Source organism: Arachis hypogaea, chromosome 3 (assembly GCF_003086295.3).
Source record: "Arachis hypogaea cultivar Tifrunner chromosome 3, arahy.Tifrunner.gnm2.J5K5, whole genome shotgun sequence".
In the NCBI taxonomy this organism is placed as follows: Eukaryota; Viridiplantae; Streptophyta; class Magnoliopsida; order Fabales; family Fabaceae; genus Arachis; species Arachis hypogaea.
Genome location: NC_092038.1, coordinates 4,202,650 through 4,227,008, shown reverse-complemented (window position 1 = coordinate 4,227,008; position 24,359 = coordinate 4,202,650). Strand labels below are relative to the sequence as shown.

The 24,359-nt window shown below is 35.4% G+C and overlaps 2 protein-coding genes across 2 annotated transcripts; both read right to left on the bottom strand.

The window, feature by feature from the left end:
* Positions 1 to 8,572: 8,572 nt before the first annotated feature.
* On the bottom strand, positions 8,573 to 13,226 carry LOC140183696 (uncharacterized). Its single transcript, XM_072232260.1, has 8 exons — positions 12,116 to 13,226; positions 11,886 to 11,999; positions 11,642 to 11,772; positions 11,350 to 11,442; positions 10,960 to 11,229; positions 10,209 to 10,872; positions 9,469 to 9,544; positions 8,573 to 9,388 (listed from the first exon to the last, which is right to left on the bottom strand). The coding sequence occupies exons 1-8, from the start codon at positions 13,224 to 13,226 to the stop codon at positions 9,289 to 9,291; spliced, it is 2,559 nt and encodes an 852-aa protein (XP_072088361.1). The 3' UTR covers positions 8,573 to 9,288.
* LOC112788911 (uncharacterized) lies at positions 12,523 to 23,998 on the bottom strand. Its single transcript, XM_029295356.2, has 8 exons — positions 23,508 to 23,998; positions 18,468 to 23,409; positions 18,188 to 18,376; positions 17,792 to 17,906; positions 16,362 to 17,412; positions 15,453 to 15,900; positions 15,063 to 15,116; positions 12,523 to 14,965 (listed from the first exon to the last, which is right to left on the bottom strand). Exons 1-8 carry the CDS (start codon positions 23,780 to 23,782, stop codon positions 13,265 to 13,267), a joined length of 8,775 nt encoding a protein of 2,924 aa, XP_029151189.1. The 5' UTR covers positions 23,783 to 23,998; the 3' UTR covers positions 12,523 to 13,264.
* Between the last annotated feature and the right edge of the window lie 361 nt (positions 23,999 to 24,359).

The following is a 24,359-nucleotide window of genomic DNA, read 5'->3' as shown; positions in this document are numbered from 1 at the left end:
GTTGTCTATTATGCAAGCCATGCCAGCTTTCAAACATTTCCCTAATGGTTCCAGGAAAATATAACTTTCGTAAATAATGATTATATATATAAACAATATCACCAATACAAGCATATCGTCGATTACACATCAATTAGCGGGCTCTGCTGTTATCGGCTACATTCAAATGAATTTGAAGTTAAATTATATCATTCTTATTTTATCTAGTTTTTCAGTCCAAGACTTGAAGTAAAAAAAATATTCTCTATTCAACAAGAAAAAAAAAATTGCCATGTTTTTTCCTCCAAAAACCTCTTTCCTTTGGTTTTTATTATTTATTATCTTAAAATAATTACACCAAAAATGTGTTTCATATAATGTTTGTTGCAAATTTATCTTAGAATCCACCATTTCGGCAATTAATGAGCAGTGCCATTGAGCTACAATTTTGTTGGTGTAGTTACGTCAGAAAAGACGTGTTGTCCATTTTATTTGTTAACAAGCTAACACAAGAATCCTGAGTTTGATTTTGTGAATGGTGATGACTCAAAAAAATGGACAAACCTCATATCAAGGAAGAGAGAGGGAAATTATTATGGAAAGGAAAAGCAAGAACAATGAAGATAAGCCTCCCCATTGATACTAACACAACATTAACACGTGTCCCCATTGTTTTGCTTCCTTACGCTTCATTATTTGTCCCACAAGTTCACAAGAAATTAATTCATAATTAAATAATCACTCAAATTTATTAAACATTTACTTTCTTTTATTTCTGTCCACGTCGTTTTGGAGAAAAAAATTCCTAATTTATCCTATAACAATATTTATATATCCAACACGTATATTAAAAATTTGATGAAAATAATAGGAAAATCAATGTTAAAAAGAGTAATTTTTAAAAGATTTTAGATAATCAAAATGTTCTGCTATAAACCAATTTAGATATTTATTCTTTCATCACTTCAAATTGAATAAGATTAAAACTAATTAATTAATAATAATCCATCATTGTGAATCTTCTAATTTCATCAATTGTTCAAATACTGTATTGTCTTGCTATTGTGTGCACCCTCAGCCAGTTTTACACCCTTCTTCAAATTAAGTGCACTTTTTTTATTAGGTGGAAACTCAAACGAAGTCGACTTCACGTGAAATTGATATTTGAAAATTATTAGATGTTTTGACTGATTTGACTAAATTTTCATCTAACTGCTTTTGGTATCAACTTCACGTGAAGTCGACTTCACCTGAATTTTCACATTTTTATTATTTAAACTTGAAGGTCCTAAATTACATTCAATAGGTGCACCAAGTACAGTGTATGTAACCCTCGATGAAAATTTGTACTGGTTGAGCAAAAAATAAAATAATAAAAATAAAAATAAAAAGTCTTTGATAGTGAACACCTTTGAACCTTTCAACATAGTGGCAAGTGATGCCAATTCTCTTAAGTAATTATCAGTTAGCAACTTGCTATGCAATTGGGAAAATTAAACTTGGCAATTATAATAAGAACATAACATGCAAGAAACACCAAAAGCTAAAATATTATTATCATTAATATATACATAACTATGAACTAACACAGGACCTTTATTGGAAATAAATACAGATATTATATTCTCTTACAAAAACAAGTTAAGATGATAGATGTTCAGTAGTGTTCAAGGGCTAAAGCATTCAACAAACATGGAAAGTGAAGCCTCAGAAAACATGAACCTAGGCTTGTTAACATGAATGAATTTGCCATGATCACTTGAACTCTTATTCTCCTTTTCTTGGAACACTTGTTGCTGCTGACTAGAATTGTTGCTTTTAGTGTCATTTTCAGTGTCACCCTTTTGCTGAAGCTTGGCCAGCTCACTTGTCCACCTGTCCACAAGGCCAGACATAACTCAAAGCAACTTCTTCAAATTAAAAGGAACTGATGATGTTTGGTTTTTCAACTTTGATGTTGCTCTACTTTATATCTTGTTAAATTCTCAGTGAGGTTAATGCTTTATATATAACATAAGAAGAAGAAGATAGATAGAGGTAGTTCAGATAAGGAGAGTGTCAAAATCATTAAATCAAAACAATATAATAGTGTTTTTTTATGTCTGTGTGCTTTGAAACAGGAACCTCAAGCTTTGATTTCATCCTCTGTTACTATATAATAATGGAAGCTTTTCACCTGTTCCAGTGTACTTTTTGGAATATCACTATTCTATTGTTTGTAACCAATCAGATTTAATATAAAAAAATACAAATGGTCTAGATTTAAGAAAAGAAAATTTTGTGGACACTCACAAAGATACTATATGGTAGGCATGCAACCGTTACATCCTTTGGACAGTTTAATTGATTTGAAAATGTCTTTTTTGTCCAAATTAGTTTCAAGCTAGTTTGAATAGATGTATTTAAAACTGCATCATTGGACGAGTTAGGCTTTGTAAGATTTCTATTCTTTTATAAAAAATGAACTTACATATTTGGTTAATAAAAAAAGTTGCTTAATAAAAAATAATACTTTACTAGTAAGGCAAGTTTATTAATTTATTTTATTGAAAAATGATATATTAACTGTAATTGTCACTAAATATATTTTTAATTTAATTAATTGAATGTAAAATAAGTTAAAAAATATATATTTTAAATGACTAGAATAATAAATAGGACAATTTTAAGACTAGTATAAGCTAAATTTAATTGCTCAAGTAAGCACCATTATAATAGTATTAATAAAAAATTGTACAAAAATAATATTACTTATATTTTAATTTTATCAACTAAACTCATTTCAAAGTATAAGTATTAAATTTAATGTGATAAATTTTTAACAATAAAATAGAATTTCACAATAAATTAATTTTATCTGATATTTATTAATTAAAGAAATAAATTTATTAAAATCTTTTTTAATAATTAATTAATGATAAATCTTAGGAAAAAAGCTAATTTCATCATTCTTGTTAACTAAATTACGATATAGGATAGTTTCATGAGCAGGACTTATCAAGAATAACTTAGAAATTGACAATAGATAAATAATAAGGGTTGATAGAAAAAATAAATAATAAATTTTGTGCATTATTAATAGCATTGGTGAAAAATATTTATTAAAAAAATAAATTATTAAGTCATTAATTAACATCTTTAAGTGAAAGATATATGGAGGCTTAATTTGGTAAAAGGGGAGTAAATCCCCATAGTGGTCCTCGAGATTGACGCCGTGCACTAAAATTGTCCATGAGATTTCAATTGCACCAATTACGTCTCTGAGATTGGAAAAACTGCACCATAGTAGTCTCTGACTCGTTTTCCGTTAACGGCGCGCTGATGTGGCTTGATGATGTGGACCTTTGGTGACACGTGTCGCCTCATGGTTTGGCCACGTGTAACGGCATGATGACGTGTCGGTCAACGACACGTGGCATGCTGACGTGGATGGGTATGCCACGTGTCACAATGCTATTTTTCAAATAGCATTGTGACACGTGGCAAAATAGCATTGTGACATGTGGCATATCCTTCCACGTCAGCATGACACGTGTCGTTGACCAACACATCATCATACCGTTACATGTGGCCAAACCATGAGGCGACACGTGTCACCAAAGATCCACGTCAGCGCGCTGTTAACGAAAAACGGGTCAGAGACTACTATGGTGCAGTTTTTCCAATCTCAGGGACGTAATTGGTGCAATTGGAATCTCAGGGACAATTTTGGTGCACGGCGTCAATCTCGGGGACCACTATAGGGATTTACTCGGTAAAAGGGTTTACGATTTTGGTCTCTAAGGTAGAAACTGAAAATTTATTTTATCTCTGACATTTTTTTGCTACAAAATGGTCTCAAACGTTTATCTTAATTTTAAAATCGTCATTTTTACCAAAACTTTAATTTTTATTATTAAATTATCCTTAATTAAAAAAATATAAAAAAAGAAAAAGAAAAACAGGTTAAAGGTTAGGGAACAGGGGAAGAGTTAATCATGCTCGGGAGGTGGGTTTTTAATGGAATAAGAGGGGAGAGGGAATGTGGGAAAGAAAAGGGGAAGGGAATCCGCTGCTGCTGTTCCTCGCCATCGCCGCAGCTCTTTGTCATTCGGTCGCTAGATCTCATCGCTGCTCCTCGTCGTTTGGTCCTCGCCGCTGCTTTTCGACGTCGGCGCCAGTAGATCCGTTCGGTTCTACTTTTTAAAAGTGTATCATTTATGTTTGCTAAATTAAATTAAAAATTATGTTAGGCAAAATTGCTTTTAAAATTTAAAAATACTATAAAAGACATAAATTTAAACGGTAAATTCAAACACAAAATGAAGAGTTTGTACTTTTAAAAAGCACAAACACCTCTTAAAAAAATTTTACTAAACCAAACCGTATTCAAATTAAAAAAAAAACTAAAATTATAGACTCACAAATTTTGTAAAGGCATAATGAATTAATTTTTTTGTATTTAAAAAATTATTTTAATAAATAAATTTAAAATTAATAATAAATCTATTTTCGTTAAGTTTTATTAACTAATTGCTTACACTTGTAAGTTAATGATAATTACTTATGCTATTTATAATTGATTAAATAGAAAATTTTAGAATCATAATTGTCCTAAATTAATATTCTTTTGTTTGACTCTTTTTTCTATTTTATTTTATGATAAAATTTAGTTTAATATTTTAAAAAATAATGACAATTCTTATCAAAAAATAAATGAGCACATATGAACTTTTTTGTTGTGATTTTTTTAGAATCTATTTAGAATAATCATCTTTTAATTTAGATTTTAATAAGTATTGTTGTTAATATTTTTTTCATACCCTATACCCTATGATAATTAAGAAAAGTAAACGAAGAGAAAAGATTTTAATATTAGTAAATTAAAGATGGACGAAAAAATATTAAATAAAAAATATATCAATTTTATTATTAAGATGTATGTGCAATATTTTTTACTTATATTATGTGTTAGTTTTTCAAGATAACAATATTTAATTTCACCTTTAATATATTATAAATAAGTAGATAAACAAAAGCAAAGAAATAGAAAATTTGAAAAGAATGAAAAAAATATTTTTAATTATATAGAGATCTATTTAATATTTATCACCAGTTTTTTTTTATTTATCTTTGTTTTTCTTGTTTAAAATAATATAGTAAAAAGACAAATTTCAATAATATATTATAAAAATATTTTTAAATCGATATATTTATACTATATTTAAATACTATTATATAAAAAAGAAGTCATTATATGCAAGGCAAATATGATTGTCTTTTTAGTTCATCTATATTTATTAAAGAGAAATAGTATTAATATTAAATACATTGAATAACCTAAAGAAAAAAAATAATGCTATACATCTAAGTATTTTTGTTAATCAAGTATAACTAAATTAGTTTAAAATAACAAAAATCAGTTATAACTAGTATTATTCCAAATCTTATTATTTAACTTGGTTTGACTTTATTTATAAAAAAACTTGAATGTGTACAATTACTCAAAAAATATTCTATTTGGATTAGAATTTTTTGGTGAAAAAACACTTTTTAAAATAATAAAGTATTTTTATTAAATTTTAAACGTATTTGATACATTTGAAAGAAAAATTTTTACCAAAAAATATTATTTGATTGTTCTAAAAACCAATAATAATTTGATTTTAAAAAAATAAAAGTAAAATAAGTTTTAATTATTTTTTTTACTAGGCATATCATTTACCAAAATTAATAATTACAATTTATATTTTTAAAAATAAAAAATAAATTAATCAAATTGAATAATTTTATTTGAACAATGAAGAAGTAAATTATAGCAACATAATGTTATCATATTTACAAATATTAAATTTAAGTCTTTATTAATTTAATAATTTGTCATGTATCATGTATAAAATAAGATTAAAATTTATTATTTTAATTTTTTTTCAATTAAAATCAATGTGTCAATTATATAAATTATAATTTTTCAAATTAAGAAATAATATATAAAATAAATACATAATTATTTAATCAATATATAATAACATGATATATATAATTTTTGGAATATAAAAAAGTATTGTTTCTTTTAATAAACTTTTTTATTTTTATACATTTAGCTCAAATTAATGCAACTAATTTTACTTTTAAACATCTTGTAAACAATTTTTTTTTATATGAGATTTCACAAACAATATAACTCATAATAAATAAAAAAATAAAATTTCTGCACATGACTTTTCTGTACAGCAATGCAAATTTCTTTAAGGTTCTTTTTGTCTTTTTAGTTTTTATTTTATGATTGAAGGGCTATTTTCGTCATTTTATGAATAACTATAAGACAAAAATTCAACCTGCAACTTAATTGTACATGGAATATTGGAGTTCCAATAAAGTAAGTGGAACACCTGAAAACTTTCCTATAATAATAATAATATGTTCAAAACTGTTGGCCATAGTGGTACTACAAAATATATTAAACAACCTGCGCCAAAGTAGTATTAAATTCTGTTGTGATCACTCTAACCTTTGTGTTGGTTCAATCAGATTCAGATAAGGTTAGCTTTAACTAAAGTACTTCCAACTATGGACATGTGCATCCGCCATGTTCCAAGCGGCAAGTGTAAGGATACGCCCCAATATGTTGATGTTAATAAGATATTTTCAATTAAAATTTTAGCAATAAAAAATAAACATCCAGAGATTTTTAGATTTGACACTTCATTTTGTAACAAATTTTTATTTTTTATAAAGTCTTTAATAATTATCTTATAATTTTAGATTTAATTATTTTATAATAAAAATTATTAAAAACTTATATATCCTAATATTAAAATTTAATTGATATAGGTAAATAATCTAATGTGTCGGACGAGAATAATTTTGAATACTTCAAGAATAATAAGATTTATCCAAAACTAGGAAAATAACTCCTCTTTATTTTTTTAAATATTAAAAAAATAAAGAATGATTTCTCATTTTTAATTCTATAAATAAGACCATAATTAAATAAAAAATAATAATAAAAAATAAAATTAAACATTGAATATCATTCAATTTTTTTTCTGTTAGAGAAGATCCACTCCCCAACATCAGCTGATCAAACTAAAATTTGTTAGAGACATTTACCCGAAAAAAAGTTAGGTAGGTTATGACTTATGAGTACTTGCCCTTCTTTTAGTAGTACTTTTCTTTTCGATCATCTTTTTGAACAATTATATAGATGTTAATTGCATAGACAAAAAAAAGGGCCAATTAACAATAATCTAAATAATTTATTCATATACATAACGAGATAGTATCATTTAATCTAACATAGAGCTAAGCAATCTAATAAATAGTTACAACCTTGAATTTGAGAAATTGAGAGAATATACTAGTACTGTATGAATCTTTATTTACACAATATTAAGAGGAGAGGAGGAGTTGTGGTCAATATGCAAATTTTGAATATTCAATGGGTCATTTTTTACATTCTAAATTACGGGTTAAAAGTTAAATTAAAGGTGTTAAATGCAATTATTTTAACAAAACAAATATTCAATTCTTATGACTAATTTTGAATGTTTTAAACCTATGAAACGAAATTAGATTTTATAATAATAATAAGAATGAAACCTTATTCTGTCCCTAATAATTTCACGAAATTCCTTTCCGCCTCTTAACGAAAGCATAATTCCATTGTGACCCTTATCCATCACTTTCGTTCTGGTCCTTCCGTCAATAAGAGGTGTATAACCCCATCCCGACCCCTAATCATCACCAACATTTATCACCATTCTCTACATTCTCTCTTTCTTTTTTGCACCATTTTTAGCCACTATCATCACCAACATTCACCATCATTCTTTGCTTTTACTGCACCACTCCATTGCCATCATTCTTCTTCTTTTTGACCGAACCAAATCCATGTAGCCATATCTCTCCCCCTACTTCTCTGTTCACCATCGATAATCCCAATGCTGCCATGGCTACCCTCTCTCCTTTTTTCTTCTTATCCTCACAATCCCTCTCGCACTAGCTTGCCTCTGTCTCTATTTGATTTCACACTAAATCCCAAATCTACATCCCAAGTAGAGAACCTTACATCGAATAAATTAAAACACCGACACGCCCCAAAATCATCAAATCACTCTTTCACAAAAAAATCGATGCTTTAAGTAAATATCCATATTCAATCATCAAAATCTAAAAAAAGACAACTCGTAGGACCATATCCTAAATCAAATTCAAGTATTTAAACAGATAAAATTACTCAATTGAAAGGAGATGAGAGTAGATTGGTACAGCAAAAGAGGAAGAAGAGAAAGAAGAGGTGGCAGTGGGTTAGTGCAGTGAGAACAGAGAATGGTAGTAGATGTTGGTGGCCGAAAATAATTTTGAGGAGAAGGAGAGAGAAGAATTAGTTTGGTGGTATTCTAGTTTATAAAGAAGAAGAGAGGAGAAAAGAGAAGAGGAGACGATTTGTCCTATTAAATTGTTAACTTAACGGTCATCCATTAGCTCTAGACGAAAACATTAATAGAGGGAGAGAAGGTCTCATGGAGTTAATCATTCTGGGCCACGATGGAATCATACTTTCGTTAAGAAACAGAAAGAGATTTAGTGAAATTGTTAGGGTCGGGTGAGATTTCACTCTAATAATAATAATAATAATTGATGCAAGTTACTAAAACATAGAATAATGTATCCCCCAGTGAATAATGAATACACCAGCCTTGTGAAGCTTAACCTCTACATCTAAATTCTAAATGATACATGTATGTATATGTACACCATAGCTCCAGCTAGAACCAGTGCATTGCATAATCCAGCTACTCAGAAACATTCAGCATGGATAAATATACTCCTCAATCACTAGGCAATGCAGCAGTCCTTTGTATTCTTTCAGCCTTGGAAGAGCTAAGGATCCGAAATGTAGTCCCCGATCAATACGGCGATTCGAGTATCAGACGTTTAACAGAAGAGCAGGCATGGTGAATTAGTGATCCTTTCTCAACTCCCATTAGACCAACTTTGAGCCTTGAACTTCTTTGTGGCATGTATGGAATGGCACATGCAAGGTGTGAAATGAAAACTCTGCCCGGAAAATGCAGCAGCCAAATTGAATGGCAAAGGCTTTAACAGAATACAGAGGCCATGGATAAATAGCAGTAGTAATCAATGCCAATGGCAGATTTTCGATTACGCGGTTGTGCCAGACAAATTTGACCTGCAAAACCATCACTGTGGTGGCTCCCTTATCACAAGGAAATAGTGGCAGGCCAAAAGGGCCTATTTGGCTATTCCTCGCCATGGCCAACCTGATGGGACTCGAATGTAAGACGCTCTAGTCTCTGTGAAACTTCAAATCCATGGTGTCCAACCTTCATACATGTTGCATAGATTATCTACACTAGTAGCTTGCTTGAGCAGATAATCTACTTGCTCTGAGATACCCATTTCTCTGAAATCCAAAGGATCACTATTAATGTAAACTTTAAGCTAAAGATGATTTATAAGAGTAAAGAGGGGCCATTACTGTACCTCTTATCAGAAATATCTCGACCATCAATTTTCATCTCAACCCGCCTCAGTACTGACAATGCATAAGCATTTTTACCTAACAGATTTACAGAAAGCCACAAATCAAAAAGGGAAAATATGAATTCCTTTTATTTTCATACTCCTTTCCATCCCAAGATATTATGATGAAGACTTGGGTGTGTAAGAATTTTTTTTACTATTTCTTCCACCCTTAATATGTAGAAGTCATTCACAATTGAGATATAACAGTTTACGAATCTCTTCAGATATTAAAGTGCAATATACATAACTTACTCTAGACATACAAAAACGTGAAAAAGAGAAAGATACAATGTATTGTTTTATTAGCAATAACAACCACTAAGCACACCCCCAATAGCCAGAACAGGTTTCATGGATCAAACTTTGTTACAAGTCCCATCATAAATCATGTTTATATTCAAACATGGTTAACACAAGGTTCCGCAAAGAAATGGAAGTAAAATGGATCTAAAAGGCTCCACAAAAATACCAAAAAGGAAACTACTGATATACAGGGTTGGGTAAACCATACACCCACTTCTCCTGCCCTCTGGTTTCATTTTCATTTTGTTTTCTATAGCACATTTATTTATTGGAACAACACAACAGGGAATGAAACCAATTATGAAAGAAAACCTTAGTATTATAATTACCAAATGGGATTAGTACAATAAAAACGTTAGATAAAAATATGCATAGAAATAAGACTTTGTACATACCCCTTCCTACTCGACTACTGGCATTCGTGTTAGGATCAGGAGCTTCACGTTGTTCAGCTTCATTCTTAGCTTTACTGGTAGAGACCAGTTCATCCTCACCCTCAGACTTTCGTAAGTTCTCACTTGATGGATTCTGGGAGCCATCAGGTAAGGCAACTGATTTGTCACTTGGCAAAGCTATAGCCTGGGAATGATCAGTGCCGTCATCAGTTAGGGTGTACTTCAAGGGACTAGAATGATTGACATCAGCATGTATGGGATAAGGTTCTGAGATTACAAAAGGAGATACTTCTTCAATATCAGTTGGAGACAGTGGAGTAGAATGTACAAAACCAGACGGGTTTCCGCTATTAGATCCCTGCGAAAGCAGGTCTTTATTTTCTGCAGAATCATTGAAGCTATCAGGGAGACTAACTTCAGCTGAGGTAATGTCAGATTCTGAGCTGCTAGAACAGATGCTATCTGGTGGCGATAACCATCCTTTATCTTCCAAAGAAATTTGAGAAAATTCACTAGAATCTTTGTTGTCCCAAACATCGGAACCTGAAAGACTCTCCCCTTCTTTGCCATCAAATTCGACAGCATCCCCACCACCACCATCTGATCTTGACAAAGTAACATCCTGTGATTTCACTTCCTCACTTTCTCCTATTCCTTCAAGAGCCTGAAATTAGAATGCATGCATCAATAGGGACAATACTGATATACATGTGCAAGGAAAACGAAAAATCTAGAAGCAGTGTCACATTACTTTGTGCAGATTGCCAGCATGAAGACTAGCAGTCCTTGCCAGTCTAGTCAGCAATGAATAGAGTCCCTTTACAGCTGATGTCAGGGATGGCACCAAAGGCTTAAAGTTCTGACAAGCCTCTCTGATTCTTGAACAGTAAGATTGGTATATAGCTTGTCCATGGATGTGTGATATTTCTTTCTTGGTCTCTCTTTCCCTAGCTATAGAATCAGTCATAGCAGCTACATCCTTGGACAACACTGATTCAAGCGGAAGAAGTGTGGCATTTGCCTAACAAAAACGTCAAACATCAAAATACAATTTTGACTTTTGGGAAGTTTAATGTCAGAAAACACAGATTGAAAAATCATGGGCCAAATATCCACAAAAAAAGAAAGAAAGAAAAAGAACCTTTGACAGATCTTCCATTAGAGAAAGATGTATAGCAGCAGCCTCTTTCCCCAGATTGAAGACATCATGTATATCTTCAGTTATTGCTAGAACCTACAAAAATAAAAGCAACGATAGCTTCTAAAGAATTCAAAAAACACAGGATCTAATGGTAATGGAGGTAACCACAAATGCTGTACATAGATTCTAAATCAATACAAACATCAATTTCTACAAATTATCTGAAAAAATCAGCTCAGAAACTATACTGCCTAGTCATTTATAACTACGTCAAATACTCAAAAGACCATACCTCCTCAAGCATAGAACCACATTCAGAAGTCAAAGCAGTATGGATCCTTGAAACCCGAGCAAAAGCAGACAGTGCAACACTAGCCTCATACGCACAATCCCTCATTGAAAGAACAGTGCTTTGTAAATCACCTGCAAAAAGATAAAAAAACATTGAATCATCACATGAGCCACGACACTGAAAGAAAACATCCATACATGAACTGCAATGTATATGTGAAAAGTAATGAAAATGTGATATCTACCTGAAGCTGACTTTGCTTTCAGAGAGGCAACACAGAGTTCATTAGTTGCAGTGTATAATCCCTTAGAAGCAGCTTCCATAGTGCCTTGTGCAAGCTTCCACTCTTGTTCAGAACCTATAACAGTAACAGGAGGGCATATGTTCACCTTTATGCAGAAGTATGAGTTCAAGACTTCAAGCGTTCAACTAACATGAAGAGACTTCAACTACTGAAAAATATAGTAAACTCACGTGTATAAGAATGGAAAGTAACATCCAGTCTTGTAAGAGAATTCAAGTACACCTGCTGCCATGTTTTTCCATCAACACCACTCCTGAAAGGGTATGGCTGGCCAGGTATAAGCAAATACCCATCTCTTGATGCTTCGAATTCTAATACAGACATACATAACTTTACAATGTTAGACGCCTTTTCTTTAAATTCCCATAAGATCTGCCTCCGGGCCGTAATATGTTCATGAAACTCGGGAGGAATTCCTGAATTTTTAGATGTGTTCCCAGAAGTACTAGAATTTGGACCACCACAAGCCCAACTCATTGCTCTTTCAAGCTGTCCTTCAGCTACAAGGGAAGTCCGTTCACTGGTCTGAAGGCAATCAACTGACCTCATGATTTTCGAAACAGAAGACTGTATATTTTCCAATAATTTAGATCTGCTGAGGTTTAAAATGATTGCATACAAGCTGTCATCGGTATCTAGATATTTCTCAAATCTGATTCTTCTGCTATAAGATGGGTTCAAATTAACATCATGCATCCATTCCATCTGAACTACCTCAAGGGCAGTCTTCCTGAGAGCTTCTTTCAAGTCATTCACTTGTCTTTTCATGAGAGATGCAGCTGATTTTGCTGCTCTAGCAGTTTCATGTGCATTACAATATTCTTCAAGCATAACCAAAACCTTTTTCACAGGTGCACCTTTTTTCATTGGATCTAAGGCAAGTTCCTTTGATGACTCTGTTAATTGCTTCAAGTGCTCATCTTCTTTGTCCAAACAAGCCAGGAAACTAGGAGCAACCCTTTCTATCAAATAGTGACCAATGTGTTTCTGTAGTTGGATTTCAAGTTTCTTCTTCATGAAGTTTAGTGACTGGTCAAAGCCAAGATTTTGCTCAACTGAGGAAGCTATATCATGTATGCATGTGTCAAGAAAAGAATCCATAACACCTATTTTCCAAATAAAGAAGGAATGGTCATCCAATAAGCCTCCAACCTTCCATACATACTCTGATATAGAATTTCCAGAATTTATCAAATCTGCCAGAGTATGAAATTTACTTGAGGTCATTGTAACAGAAACATCAACCAGAGACAGCATCTTATCACTGGATTCCAATTCCATGAAGGGCCTAACAAGTGCAGCCAATAGTGCTTTGCTTCTCAAATATGTAGTTCCCTTTCTTCTCCCATACCAACAAGAGACTGAAATTGACGATTCACGGAAACTAAGGCATTTTTTATATCAGCTTCTCTCTTCATAAGAGAAGAAGTCCTTACATCCCTCTGATTCCAAGTTTGATGAAGTTGATCCAGTTGTGCTCTACAAGCTTCCTCTTGCGATGCAAGTTCCTCTGCCTCTTCCCAAGAAAGATGATCTCTTCCCTTAACCGCAGCTTCTTCAAGAGCCAGTTGCTGTTCAGTAATAAGACCGACCTTAACAAAATAGTTCTGCTCAAGCTCAACCAGTGATGCTCTCTCCATTTCGACCTCCACAAGCTGCTCCACTGCAGTTTCTATAGACCCTCGAACTTGTGAGATTAACCCAAATGCATCCATAACTTCCGAGTTTATTGAGACAGCAGATCGTATTACCTCTGGCAGAACAACTTCAGTCATTTGACTAATCAATTCCTTACAGGAAATCAAAATGGCTTTGAAAATTGAGACCCAATTACTGTCAGAAGAAAATTTCAAATGAAATTTGTTGGCATCAGCAGAAGGGATCTCCTTTCCAATAAATTGCCACAAATCTTTGAAAAATTCTGTCAGAAGATTACATTTTTCAACTTGTTCTTCAAACTCGGTAAAAGTAGTTCCATTGTCAGTCTGCAACATGTTGTGTTGATTTCGTCCCCCGGATAAGTCACCATATATATTGAGTATTCTATGCTTAACCTGACCATAAAGTGAACTTGTAGCAATATTCAGAATTGATAGTGCATTCTCCTTCTCCTCTCCTAGTTCACCTAAAAGTCTAGTATTGTTTGCCCCATCTTGTCTTGATTGAGCAGTTGATAATCCGCCTTCCTTTCGTAAAATTCCAGCAGAGTGCATAAGTTTCATAAAAGCTGACAACAGGTGATCCTTAGTTTTCAATTCTGACTCCAAGCCAATAGAACTCTCTACCTCAGCACACTCTTTTTCCAATTTTTCTATTTCTACAGCATACTTCTCCACCCTGAAACAAAGTTCATCATGATTGCTTTTGATGGAATCCGTGCTATCTCCATGAAATTTTGCCAAAAGTTCAGAAGCCTGCCTTCTGGCAAGGGAGAGAATCTCAGATGACAGGGTATTGATAGATAGTTGCAGAACTTGTGCCCAGCTATGGACTGCACTTGTTGAAAGATAATTTAATGGTAGAATTCTTTGCAGAGCCAAGGAATATGCTTGCAGAGAAGTTACAGCAGAAGTAAGGCCATCATCCAACTCAGCTATGAATTGAGATACTTCCCTGTCTATATCATAGCATTGTACTTGAGTGGGCTCAGGAACAACAGTTAGAGGAACGCCTGCTACAGTAACTGCAGATGTAAGAGATAAGCCTACTTCCATGTTACTCAGCTTAAAGCGAGTACTTATTTCTGGCAATAAATCACATCGTAAAGCATCAAGAACTCTTCCATGCTGCTCAGCCCAAGTCATTGCCTCCTGAGCTTTCTCTACAACCATCGCCTTTGCTTGAGCAAATTCCCGTGCCTGAATTTCAAACGAAGCTCGAATTTTCTCTAAACTGCAGGTTGCTTCAGCAACAATTGACTTAGCTGAAGTCTCATGCAATATAAGGCTAGATCTCTCCTGATCAGCTCGACAGTATAGAGTAGAGGCAAGCTCGTAGTGATTTAGAACATCAGCAAACCTCTGGTAAAAAATTACTCCAAGTCAATTCAATCAAAGCAATATCTGATTCAGAATAATCCCAACATAGCCAACAAAAGTACAAGGCATTTCATCATACCTCGAGAGCAGATTCAACAGCTGGCAGATTGGTCAACAACTGATCATGGTGCTCCTACTCACATTTGGGTTAAAGAAATCAGCAATGTATCATAGATTAGATTAGATAGATCTCAAGAAAGCATGACAGAATATATAAACTGGAAATTTTTATTGGGCCAACTTCCACAGAAGGCATCTACTAATTGAAGGAATAAACCAAGGATGTGAAATAAAAATTAAATAAGAACATGTAAATTTATTCTAAACATATTAAGCAAGGTCTGGGTATCTCACGTAAGATGGATAACCTGCTCAAATTCTTGAAACATATATACATGCACATGCACAAATATTAAGGTGGGCACACCCTTAAATAGAAGGCATTTTTGGGTTAATTCAATATATGTACCTGTAAGGGAACTCGAATTTCCTGCACTCGAGATGCAAATAGACTCAAGCTGACAGCCAACTCCATGCCTTTTCTTTCTTCACCGCCAATAGCAGCTTCATCATGAAAATCACCCCTTGTCCACTCCACAAGTGGGTCCCAAACAAACACTTCTAATAACATCAGAAGTATGTCTTTGTTCTTCCTTAAAGTTCCCACAACTCTCTCACAGTTTGCTCTGAAGCTACCTTCTATTCCAGTCATCCCTAAAGCTGCTTCGATCATTTGGGTAAGGCGGAACGGAACAATCTCTGGAACTTTCAATCTCTGTCCCTTATCAAAACACACATTGTAATCAATATGTACAACATCCCCGCTACAAAAATCTATCAGAATGTTGTCTAAATGTCTGTCGCCAAGTCCCAAAACATGACCAACCATACTCATTGCAGCAACACTACAAGAATACCTGCAGACAATGACAGTGACGATGATAAGAATAATAATCCTAATAACTGTACAACATCTTATCTGTAAGACATAAATTTTCACCTCTAAGCAATGCACATAATATCCCATGCAAAATTTTGTAAGCACTTTAACATAGAATAGTCAACAAACAGAACTCAGTACTTGATAAACCTAATGATAATCAGAGGATCATGCAAAAAAATTGGTTACCTCCACTAGAAAATAATGGAACAACATCTAGGATATGTTAGATACAATAAAAGAATCATCAAAGTTCAAACGGCAAAATCATTATTTTTAGAGCAATTCCAAGCCCAAGAATGAGGCAGTAAAGGCAAGCCAAAAGAACATATGAATCCAAACAATCTAGATGCATTTATTGTGGGAATTTAACAATTTGATTTAATGATATATTATATAACTTCAAAATGCACCAGTAACAGATTCAACCTAATGTACCTCTTCATCTTGGAGCTGAACGCTTTATATCCTTCGCTAGAACACCATAGCTCTTGGTAAAGAAGATGTCTTGGCACCTCCTTCATGAGATCAAGAAGAACTTTACATTTTACTTCATGAGGCCAATCCCTTCTAGAAATCACTCTCTTAATACCTTTCTCTTTAAGTGCTGGTATGATCTTCCCATAAAACATATCACTAGGACGGGGAACAGGTGGAGGAGCTGAGGATTTTGTATTTGCTGTGCCTACTGCTGAAAACTGTGCTAGCTGGACACGAGTTTGCCAAGATTTAAATACGCTGTATATACTTATTACATTATCCACCCACTGGATCAAGCCAGCCCGCCCACTGATTGGAGTTACAGAATAATAGCGAATACCGAGAGAGTTACCATATGTAGAAGAAGAAGAATGTAGAAAACCATTTATAGCCTGCAGTAGTTGCATAATTCTAGCATCAAGGCGTAAATCTTCTCGTCCTTTAAGAAGATATGTATACTTCTGACCATCTGAACCAAGTATACCAAGTTTCTTAGGCTTGGTCTTTGTTGATAAGATGGTGACTTGTTCATGGAAAGAAGCAATTGTAACAGCACCTTGGAGATCAGTTGCTTTGTTAGACTCTGGAATTTTCATTTGTTTTTCAAGACCTGGCATTGGAACGTCGGAAGATGATAACATCGCCAAGTGAGGTGCAACTTCCTGTAAGGAAACTGAAGACTTCCTCTGGTATGAAGCCAAGGATGCGGCAATACTATCAAAAGGTCGCCATACATCTCCTAAAGCCGCAGAAGAAGCTGGAGGTGTCTTAAAGGATACAATAGCTGATTTTAATTGATCTGTATACTCTTCCTGGAACCATGCTTCATGAGGAGTCCCGGGTTTTCGGGAAGTTGAAGCTAAACGGCGTTCCAGTGCGACAACTATTGGAGCCATCATTGCAGAATAACGTGCAGAATTTATCTTGTTTTTCTCATTCTGACTAAGCGTGACATTTTCTGCAATTCTTGCAGCCTCCTCTTTCAGCACATTTATTCGCCTCATCACATCTGCAACAAATAATAGTCAACCTAATAACTTCACGAATAGCAAATACTAGTTCCAGAGTATCAAAGGAACACTGAAATGAATCCCTCAAAAATTAAAAAAGTCATTCATTCTTCCACATAAGAAAGGGGAGCCTTGGAACGACGGTTAAGTTGTCTTCGTGTGACCTCAAGGTCACGGGTTCAAGCCGTGGAATCAGCCACTAATACAATTATCAGGTTAGCCTAGCTACATTACATCCTTTGGATGCAGCCCTTCCCCTGACCCTGCATTAAAGCGGGATGCTTGTGCACCGGACTGCCCTTTTTTTTTAATTCTTACTCATAAGACAACAGAGAGGGATGAGATCAATTATAAAGTGTTGGAAAAAAGAAAATCGACCTGTGTGAAGATCCTGAAGAGTGCTGAGCCATAATTCCTCCCAGAGAACAGTAACATTTCCAAGTTCATTTATCATCAACTGAACATCCTGAACCAACCTAGGGTAAAGCTCCCTCTGCATTAAAGAAAGGCTCATGATTGGTTCTATATCTCATAAACCAAACGAATGCTCATCCAAAAAGGGCTAAAATACACAACAGACATCAGAACTACCAACACATCTCCTCAATGGAAAAGGGACAATTTATCTTCCCAAGACTGTTAATAGGGAGTAAGATTTTTCTTGCCTTGATCTAAACTCAGAAGGCATTTTGAACAGAATATTCATGTTTTGCTTTGTAAAAATAAAGTAAAATATATAAACTATACAGTGCACATAGAATTCTTTTATATTACCAGACAACCCAGCACATGATGAAGCTCTTCTGAAGGTTTTCCGTCATAAGCATTAACATCAACTAGTGTTGGATACACTATGGAACAGGGTGATTGCTTGGCCAACATCATCAGTAAACCTTCCAGCTGCTTCCGTACAACTTGTTCATGATGAGAGCTTATCCTTGCAAATAGTTGAGGGGTAACTTCCTACGTAAAACAATTACTTCAAAATATAAACAACATATCCTCTGCTTTAAAATGAAAGAAGCAAAATTGACCCAAGATCTCGCATGCAAACCTGCCATGGCAACAAAGGAACAATTGAAAGAGCAGACTCTAAAGTATCTTTCAATTCCACACCATAATTAAGAAGTATATGCAATATATAGAGTGTAGCCCTCAGGGTGTAGCTGCCAACTTTATCCTTCACAGGTTCATAATCAGAACCACGCATCCGACAATGGGAAAGTTGCGAAGATGAAAATGAAAGATACTGCATGTAACCATGAGCTGCGTGTCCAAACAGGGATACTCTTCTCCTCCTCAAAGACCACCAAATGTCAATTATGTCTTCCAACACAGACATTATGTCAGATTCTTCCAGTCCAAGATTTGCATGCAGCAAACAGATCCTCAATTGAGAAGATAACACAGCAGAAAGACGTTCACCACCAGAGTCTTCTGCACCTGGTGCTCCTGCAGCAGTTTCAATAATATTCACCATGTTCCAAACCAGTGTCAACAGAGGATTGCCATTACTTCTGCGCTCTGCTGAATCAAGCAAAAGACTTCCCTCTTCCAATTGATCTATGAGACCTTTCATGTCACCATTTCCCTGAAAAAGACTCACAACCAACGATTTAACTCTTTGCACCTCATCTCCAGTCAACTTGAATCTCTCTGGTGAGATTTCTGGAGCAAGTATGGGAGAAAACAAGCATGCATGGAGAGTAGTTTCGCTTTGACCAAGGAGTGACTCTTTGGCTTGGTTAAAGCACCAAGAAGCATAGGAAATCCATGACTTGCCCATGGTGGGGCAAATACGAGTAGAAAATTTTGTTGCTGTACCAATAATTTCCTCGGTAATGAGACCCAGATATTGTTGACGATTGGTATGTTCTTCACTACTGCCTTTGGTTGGTGAAACTGATTCAGCATTATAAAAATCTGCTGGCATCTTAAGAACGATACTCTCTGGACTCCAATCTGAATAATCCCGTCTTAACCAATCTGAGAGTTTCAAGCATGCTTTGGCCTTCAGAATTCTCTCATCAGCTTCAGATATTCTAGATGCCGAAGAAACCATGCAAGGAAGCAATAATGACCAAAGGTTTGTTATGGCTTCTTCAAATTTGTTTTCAGCATGCAAAAGTAAAATGCTCTCATACTGCAAATTTAAGACAAGAAGATCACGTTGCCTCTCCTCAGAGCAAACAGCTACATGATCCTTGAGATAGCAATTCAGACGATTTGCCAACAAGAGGTTTCTCTGTTTACGAGCTAAATTTAGCAAATTCATGCAGAATTTTAGAGTAACTGGAGAAGTCGGCGAAATGTTTTGATAAACACGTAGAACTTTCAGCCATGGATTACAATCTTGACGGATATTACTAATAGATGACACCGGCTGAAGAGAATTTAATACTGATTGAAGTTGTTTTCCCTTCTCAGGGGTTGATTTAAGCTTGCAATCCTCTTCTAATAGGAAAATGCAATGCAGCTGAATGGCAAGAGGGGTCGCTTCAACTAACCCATCAAATGGCAGAACAGAAAGTGATTCCTCCAACATTGACCTTGCCTTTTGCAAATCATGCAGCACCTTATCACTCTTTCCCTCCTTCAAGAAAAGCAGTGATTGTAAAAGCATTTGTTCACTCCGCTGCAAGGCTATTTTTGGGTCAAGGGTCAGCTCACTGTTACTTTTAGGCGTCAAATCAAGGCATGACCAAGCACCCTGATAATCACCCTCGTCAAAACGTGCTAATGCATGGATTGCATTAACTTCATTGCCTGCCATTGTCAGAGCACCAGAATAACCTTTACCAGCATGCTTAGCACGAAGCATTTGCAGCTCTAGTAGCCAGGTCTCAAGAGATTTCCAGTCACATACAGCTACATAACTCTCAATCACACGTGAAATAACAAACTGTATACCATCCGAACCAAGGGTACTGAGTGACTCTTCAGTTTGTAGCATGTGAGTGAAGTGAGCAGCAGCATTTTCATACTCTCCTCTTGCCTGATATACAAGCCCACTTATCCATGAGAGTGGTCCAACAGTTCCATACTCATTGAAGGATTGATTTTCCTCACCAAATATGGAGGAGAAAGTAATTGACACCCATTTTCGTAAGCCGGTCAAAGAATCTGGTTCAGAATTCTTGCAAAGGGCAAATGAAAGATGTCTTAAAACTTTTAAGATATCTGCTCTGTACCTGCCTCTAATATTGTGGGTATCAGTCACTGAAGGCCTTGATTTTTCCTTCACATATGACATGGTGAGATTCTTGAACTCCTGCAAGCGATGCGTGCAGTATTGAATAACAGCATCATTGCAATGCAAAGCCAATCCAGCATTCATCATTGGTTCACATATACGAGAAAACCAATCCTCACATACTTTTTTGTTTGCTCGAAAGAATAAAGAACTCTGACGAGTTGCAGGTGGTAAAATGACAGAACCCTCATATGCATTGTATACATATTTCTTTAGAGCCTCAACAAAATCCAACAGCAGTCTCATTGGTAACAAATGAGCACCAGAAGACCCGATCATACTTAAGTTCCCATCATTTTGTTCATTGTCAAGCTGTAAAAGGTGTGCAATGTCCAAGAGCATGCGTTCAAGAGCAGCAAATGTTTGGGTAGGCCCACCAAGATTAGTCCGAAGCCGTGTTGCAATACAGTATCGAGCTGCTTCTTGAACAGCCCACCAGGCACCAGCTAAATTATTGACAGCACAGATTCTTTCAAGTATGTCTTCATCCACTTGTATATCCAACCATGGAGAATTTGAACCAACATTTCCTGTTTCTTCAGGCTGACTGGAAATAGCATCCTTAGAACTCCGGCAACTATGAATTAGCCGCTGAATCCAAGAAGACAGAGGGGACTTCCATCTTTGTGAAATGTAACTTAAGATTGTCACAAGCTGTTGTGAGTGTAAATGCAGCGGCAGCTGCTTAAGTGCAAATAATTGTTTCCAGTGCATCTTAGAACTGTTTCCTAAAACAAGGTCAACAGGCTTAAATCTCCCATAATCATAGAGACCACATGAATAAACAGTTGTAGGCAAAATACAAGCAAGCAGCCTCACATATGCTTCCCGTATATCTATATCTGGATCACCAAGTTTCTCCAATATTGCTTCAGCTAAGGGATATGAACATACAGGGTTTAAAAGCTTTGCTTGCATTAACATCTCCAAAGTTACAGCAACATGTGATCTTACTTCTGGTTCCCTCTCAATTGTAGTACCTAAAAGTGAGAAAACTACATTCATTATTACACCGGTATGTCCACATATTCCGTAGGAGAGTACTTTTGAGCTTGAGATCTTGTTTACAGCGATAACATTCTCACAGAACCTTTGTACCCAATCAAGAGCCACTAATTTTACTGCTAGAGGAGTTGAAACATGAAGAGCTTTTATAAGAAGTATGCTGTACTTTCCTAAATGCTCAGAAGTCACAGCCAAAAGCCCATCACAAGCTTTATCATCACCCTTCTCGATTGCAACTTTGTCATAATTATGTTCTCTTATGGAGCAATTAATTAGGAACTCAACCGATGTTAGCCTCTCCAATGTTCTGAAAACAGCCAATTGCAACTCCATGAATACCTGAATAGGTGATTCAAAAGGATTCATCTTTTTCATAATAAAGGACACCAACTTTTCTAACCTCCTAATATACAACGTAGTGGTTTCTGTTTGGCCAACCAAACTGTTATCCCCACCTAAAGACACACACGCTAACAGAACTTTCAAATCAAACTTGATTATTGCAAATAGTTCAACTTTTGATAGTGTTTTAGACGATATAACATAATTGAAGTGATCAGAATAATCAGTGTTTTCCTCTATCACACCCTTTAACAGTTCCAGCTCATTGATCAACGAGGTGACTGCTTCATCAACAACTTCTTTATTCCCATGTTGAAGCAAGAAAATATAAGTAGCAGCAGCACTTCCAGTTACCAAATGATTTGGATGCAACCTCACATGAGAAATTGGTGCATCAAACTGCAATAACTTCCGCACAGATGATGGGAGGAGGCCAAGCTTCTGCAGTGATAGCAACTGAAGATTTGTTTTCAAAACCCCATGAACCTGAAAAGAGGTAATATTCCTAAACCCTTCCCGTTGTGCAGCTGCCCCAAATTTCAAGCTTTGAAACAATATATCAACAGCAAGAGGATAAAAACTCGAAAACCGTTCTCGCAATATTTCCGCCAAAAGTGTCAAACACTTCCAAGAATCTTCAATCCATTCTGCCCATCCAAACTTCTGCCCAATTAGAGACAAGCACCTCAACAGGCGCGGCAGCATCCCTACAAGAGGCTCACTAATCTGTTCAAGAAGATTCATTTCCAGTAACCCGGAAGCCGTAGCCTGCAGGATCGTCGAGAAACAAGACAGCAAGGCCAGCAGCCTCCTAAACTGCGGCGGGGTTCCAGGACTGGAGTCCTGGAGCAACGCCTCCATGTCCCCCAAGAACTTCGTCAACAACCTCAATGACATCGCCAAACTACCCACCCAATGTTTCTGAAACTGCAAGAAGCTATCCATAATAACCTTCCTATCCGAATCAGCGAGGTCCGGCACCAACGCCCAACCGAGAAGCAAATCAACAATGTCAGGGAAATGAGGCTGAAAGCACCTCAAGAACTTTAATGATATCAAAGTGATAACCCCAACAAGCCTATGCAACAAGCTCAATGAAGTTCTCTCATCCTCAAGCAGCACCTGACAAGCTTTGAGAATTGGCAAAGCATATCTCTCAGCTCCACCAATATCCCCAACATTAAGAAACTCACGCAAACCTTCCAATGCCAATTCCTTCGTCCCATCAACGGCGTTGACATTGCTCAACAAGGGCAACGCCCAACCTATGAAACGGTCAACCAAACCACCAAGTATAACATGATTCTGTCTCCCGTTTGATGTCACGGGAACCGAACAGATCACTGCACATAGTGCACCGTACGCTACAACAGCCGCTTGCCGAACCTCATACAACCTAAAGCAAAGAACGACAAAAGAGGAAATTTTTATCGGAAAATTGGGGAAATTTTTGAAAACTGAAAATTGGAGAGTGGGGATTAGGGTTTAACTTACTTGTCGGAGAGAAGTTGGGAGAGACCTTGGGAGAGGAAGTGAGCGGAGTGAGTAACGAGGAGAGAGTTGTGAGGATAGAGGATGGCGCGGTGGAGGGAAGCGATGGCGGCGAGGCGAGGGGAAGGGTCTGGGAGCGCGACCGATGAGACAGAGGTGGAGGAGGAGGAGGGAGTGGGAGTGTTGTCGTCGGAGGGGAGGGCGGCGGAGAGAAGGGCGGCGAGCTGGTTGTGGTGGTGGTGGTGAGGGTGAAGTGGTTGCTGCTGTTGCATCATCATTGTGGTTTAGCAGCATCTCTTGCTTTACGAATTTCTGAAAAGCTGTGTGTGATGAGTGAAGTCAGCAGTGAGAAGCAACGGAGTCTAAAGAGTTTCTCTTCTTCTCCGTCATGTTGTTTATTGCAGTGGTTACTGCTTACTGCTCAACCTCAACCTCAACCTCAACCAATTCTCATCATTCGCGCAAAACCTGAATCTGCCAACAAAAATTATAAAAGTAATTAAAAAACTAGAGAAGTTAATTTACAAAAAATATTATACAATATATTTATTTAATTTAGTAATTTATATATAATTTAATAATATTATTATTTAACAAAAAGAATACAACAAAATATCCGTTTTAATATAATATAAATAATAATTATGTTTAACCGTTATTTTGTAGTTTAATTGAATAATAATATGAATTAAATTTAATTGATTAAGAAAGTTAAACTTTTGTTTAGTAGCATATTAAAATTAATTTAAATCTTATAACGATTGATCATAAATAATAATTTAAAATAAAAAAATTAATTCAAAATTTAATAATTATAAAAAAATAAAATTATACATAAAAATATTCAATTAAAGT

Bases quoted from the DNA above. Each gene is read 5' to 3' on its own strand.
- LOC112788911 (XM_029295356.2), bottom strand. From the start codon at position 23,782: ATGATGATGCAACAGCAGCAACCACTTCACCCTCACCACCACCACCAC. The intron at 17,413-17,791 runs GTCGATTTTCTT...TATTTGTTGCAG, and splicing joins TCTTCAGGATCTTCACACAG to ATGTGATGAGGCGAATAAAT. The intron at 15,901-16,361 runs GTACATTAGGTT...CATTGTCTGCAG, and splicing joins TTCAGCTCCAAGATGAAGAG to GTATTCTTGTAGTGTTGCTG.
- LOC140183696 (XM_072232260.1), bottom strand. From the start codon at position 13,226: ATGGAATTGGAATCCAGTGATAAGATGCTGTCTCTGGTTGATGTTTCT. The intron at 11,230-11,349 runs GTTCTTTTTCTT...CGTTTTTGTTAG, and splicing joins TAATGGAAGATCTGTCAAAG to GCAAATGCCACACTTCTTCC. The intron at 9,389-9,468 runs GTACAGTAATGG...TTTGGATTTCAG, and splicing joins CGAGATATTTCTGATAAGAG to AGAAATGGGTATCTCAGAGC.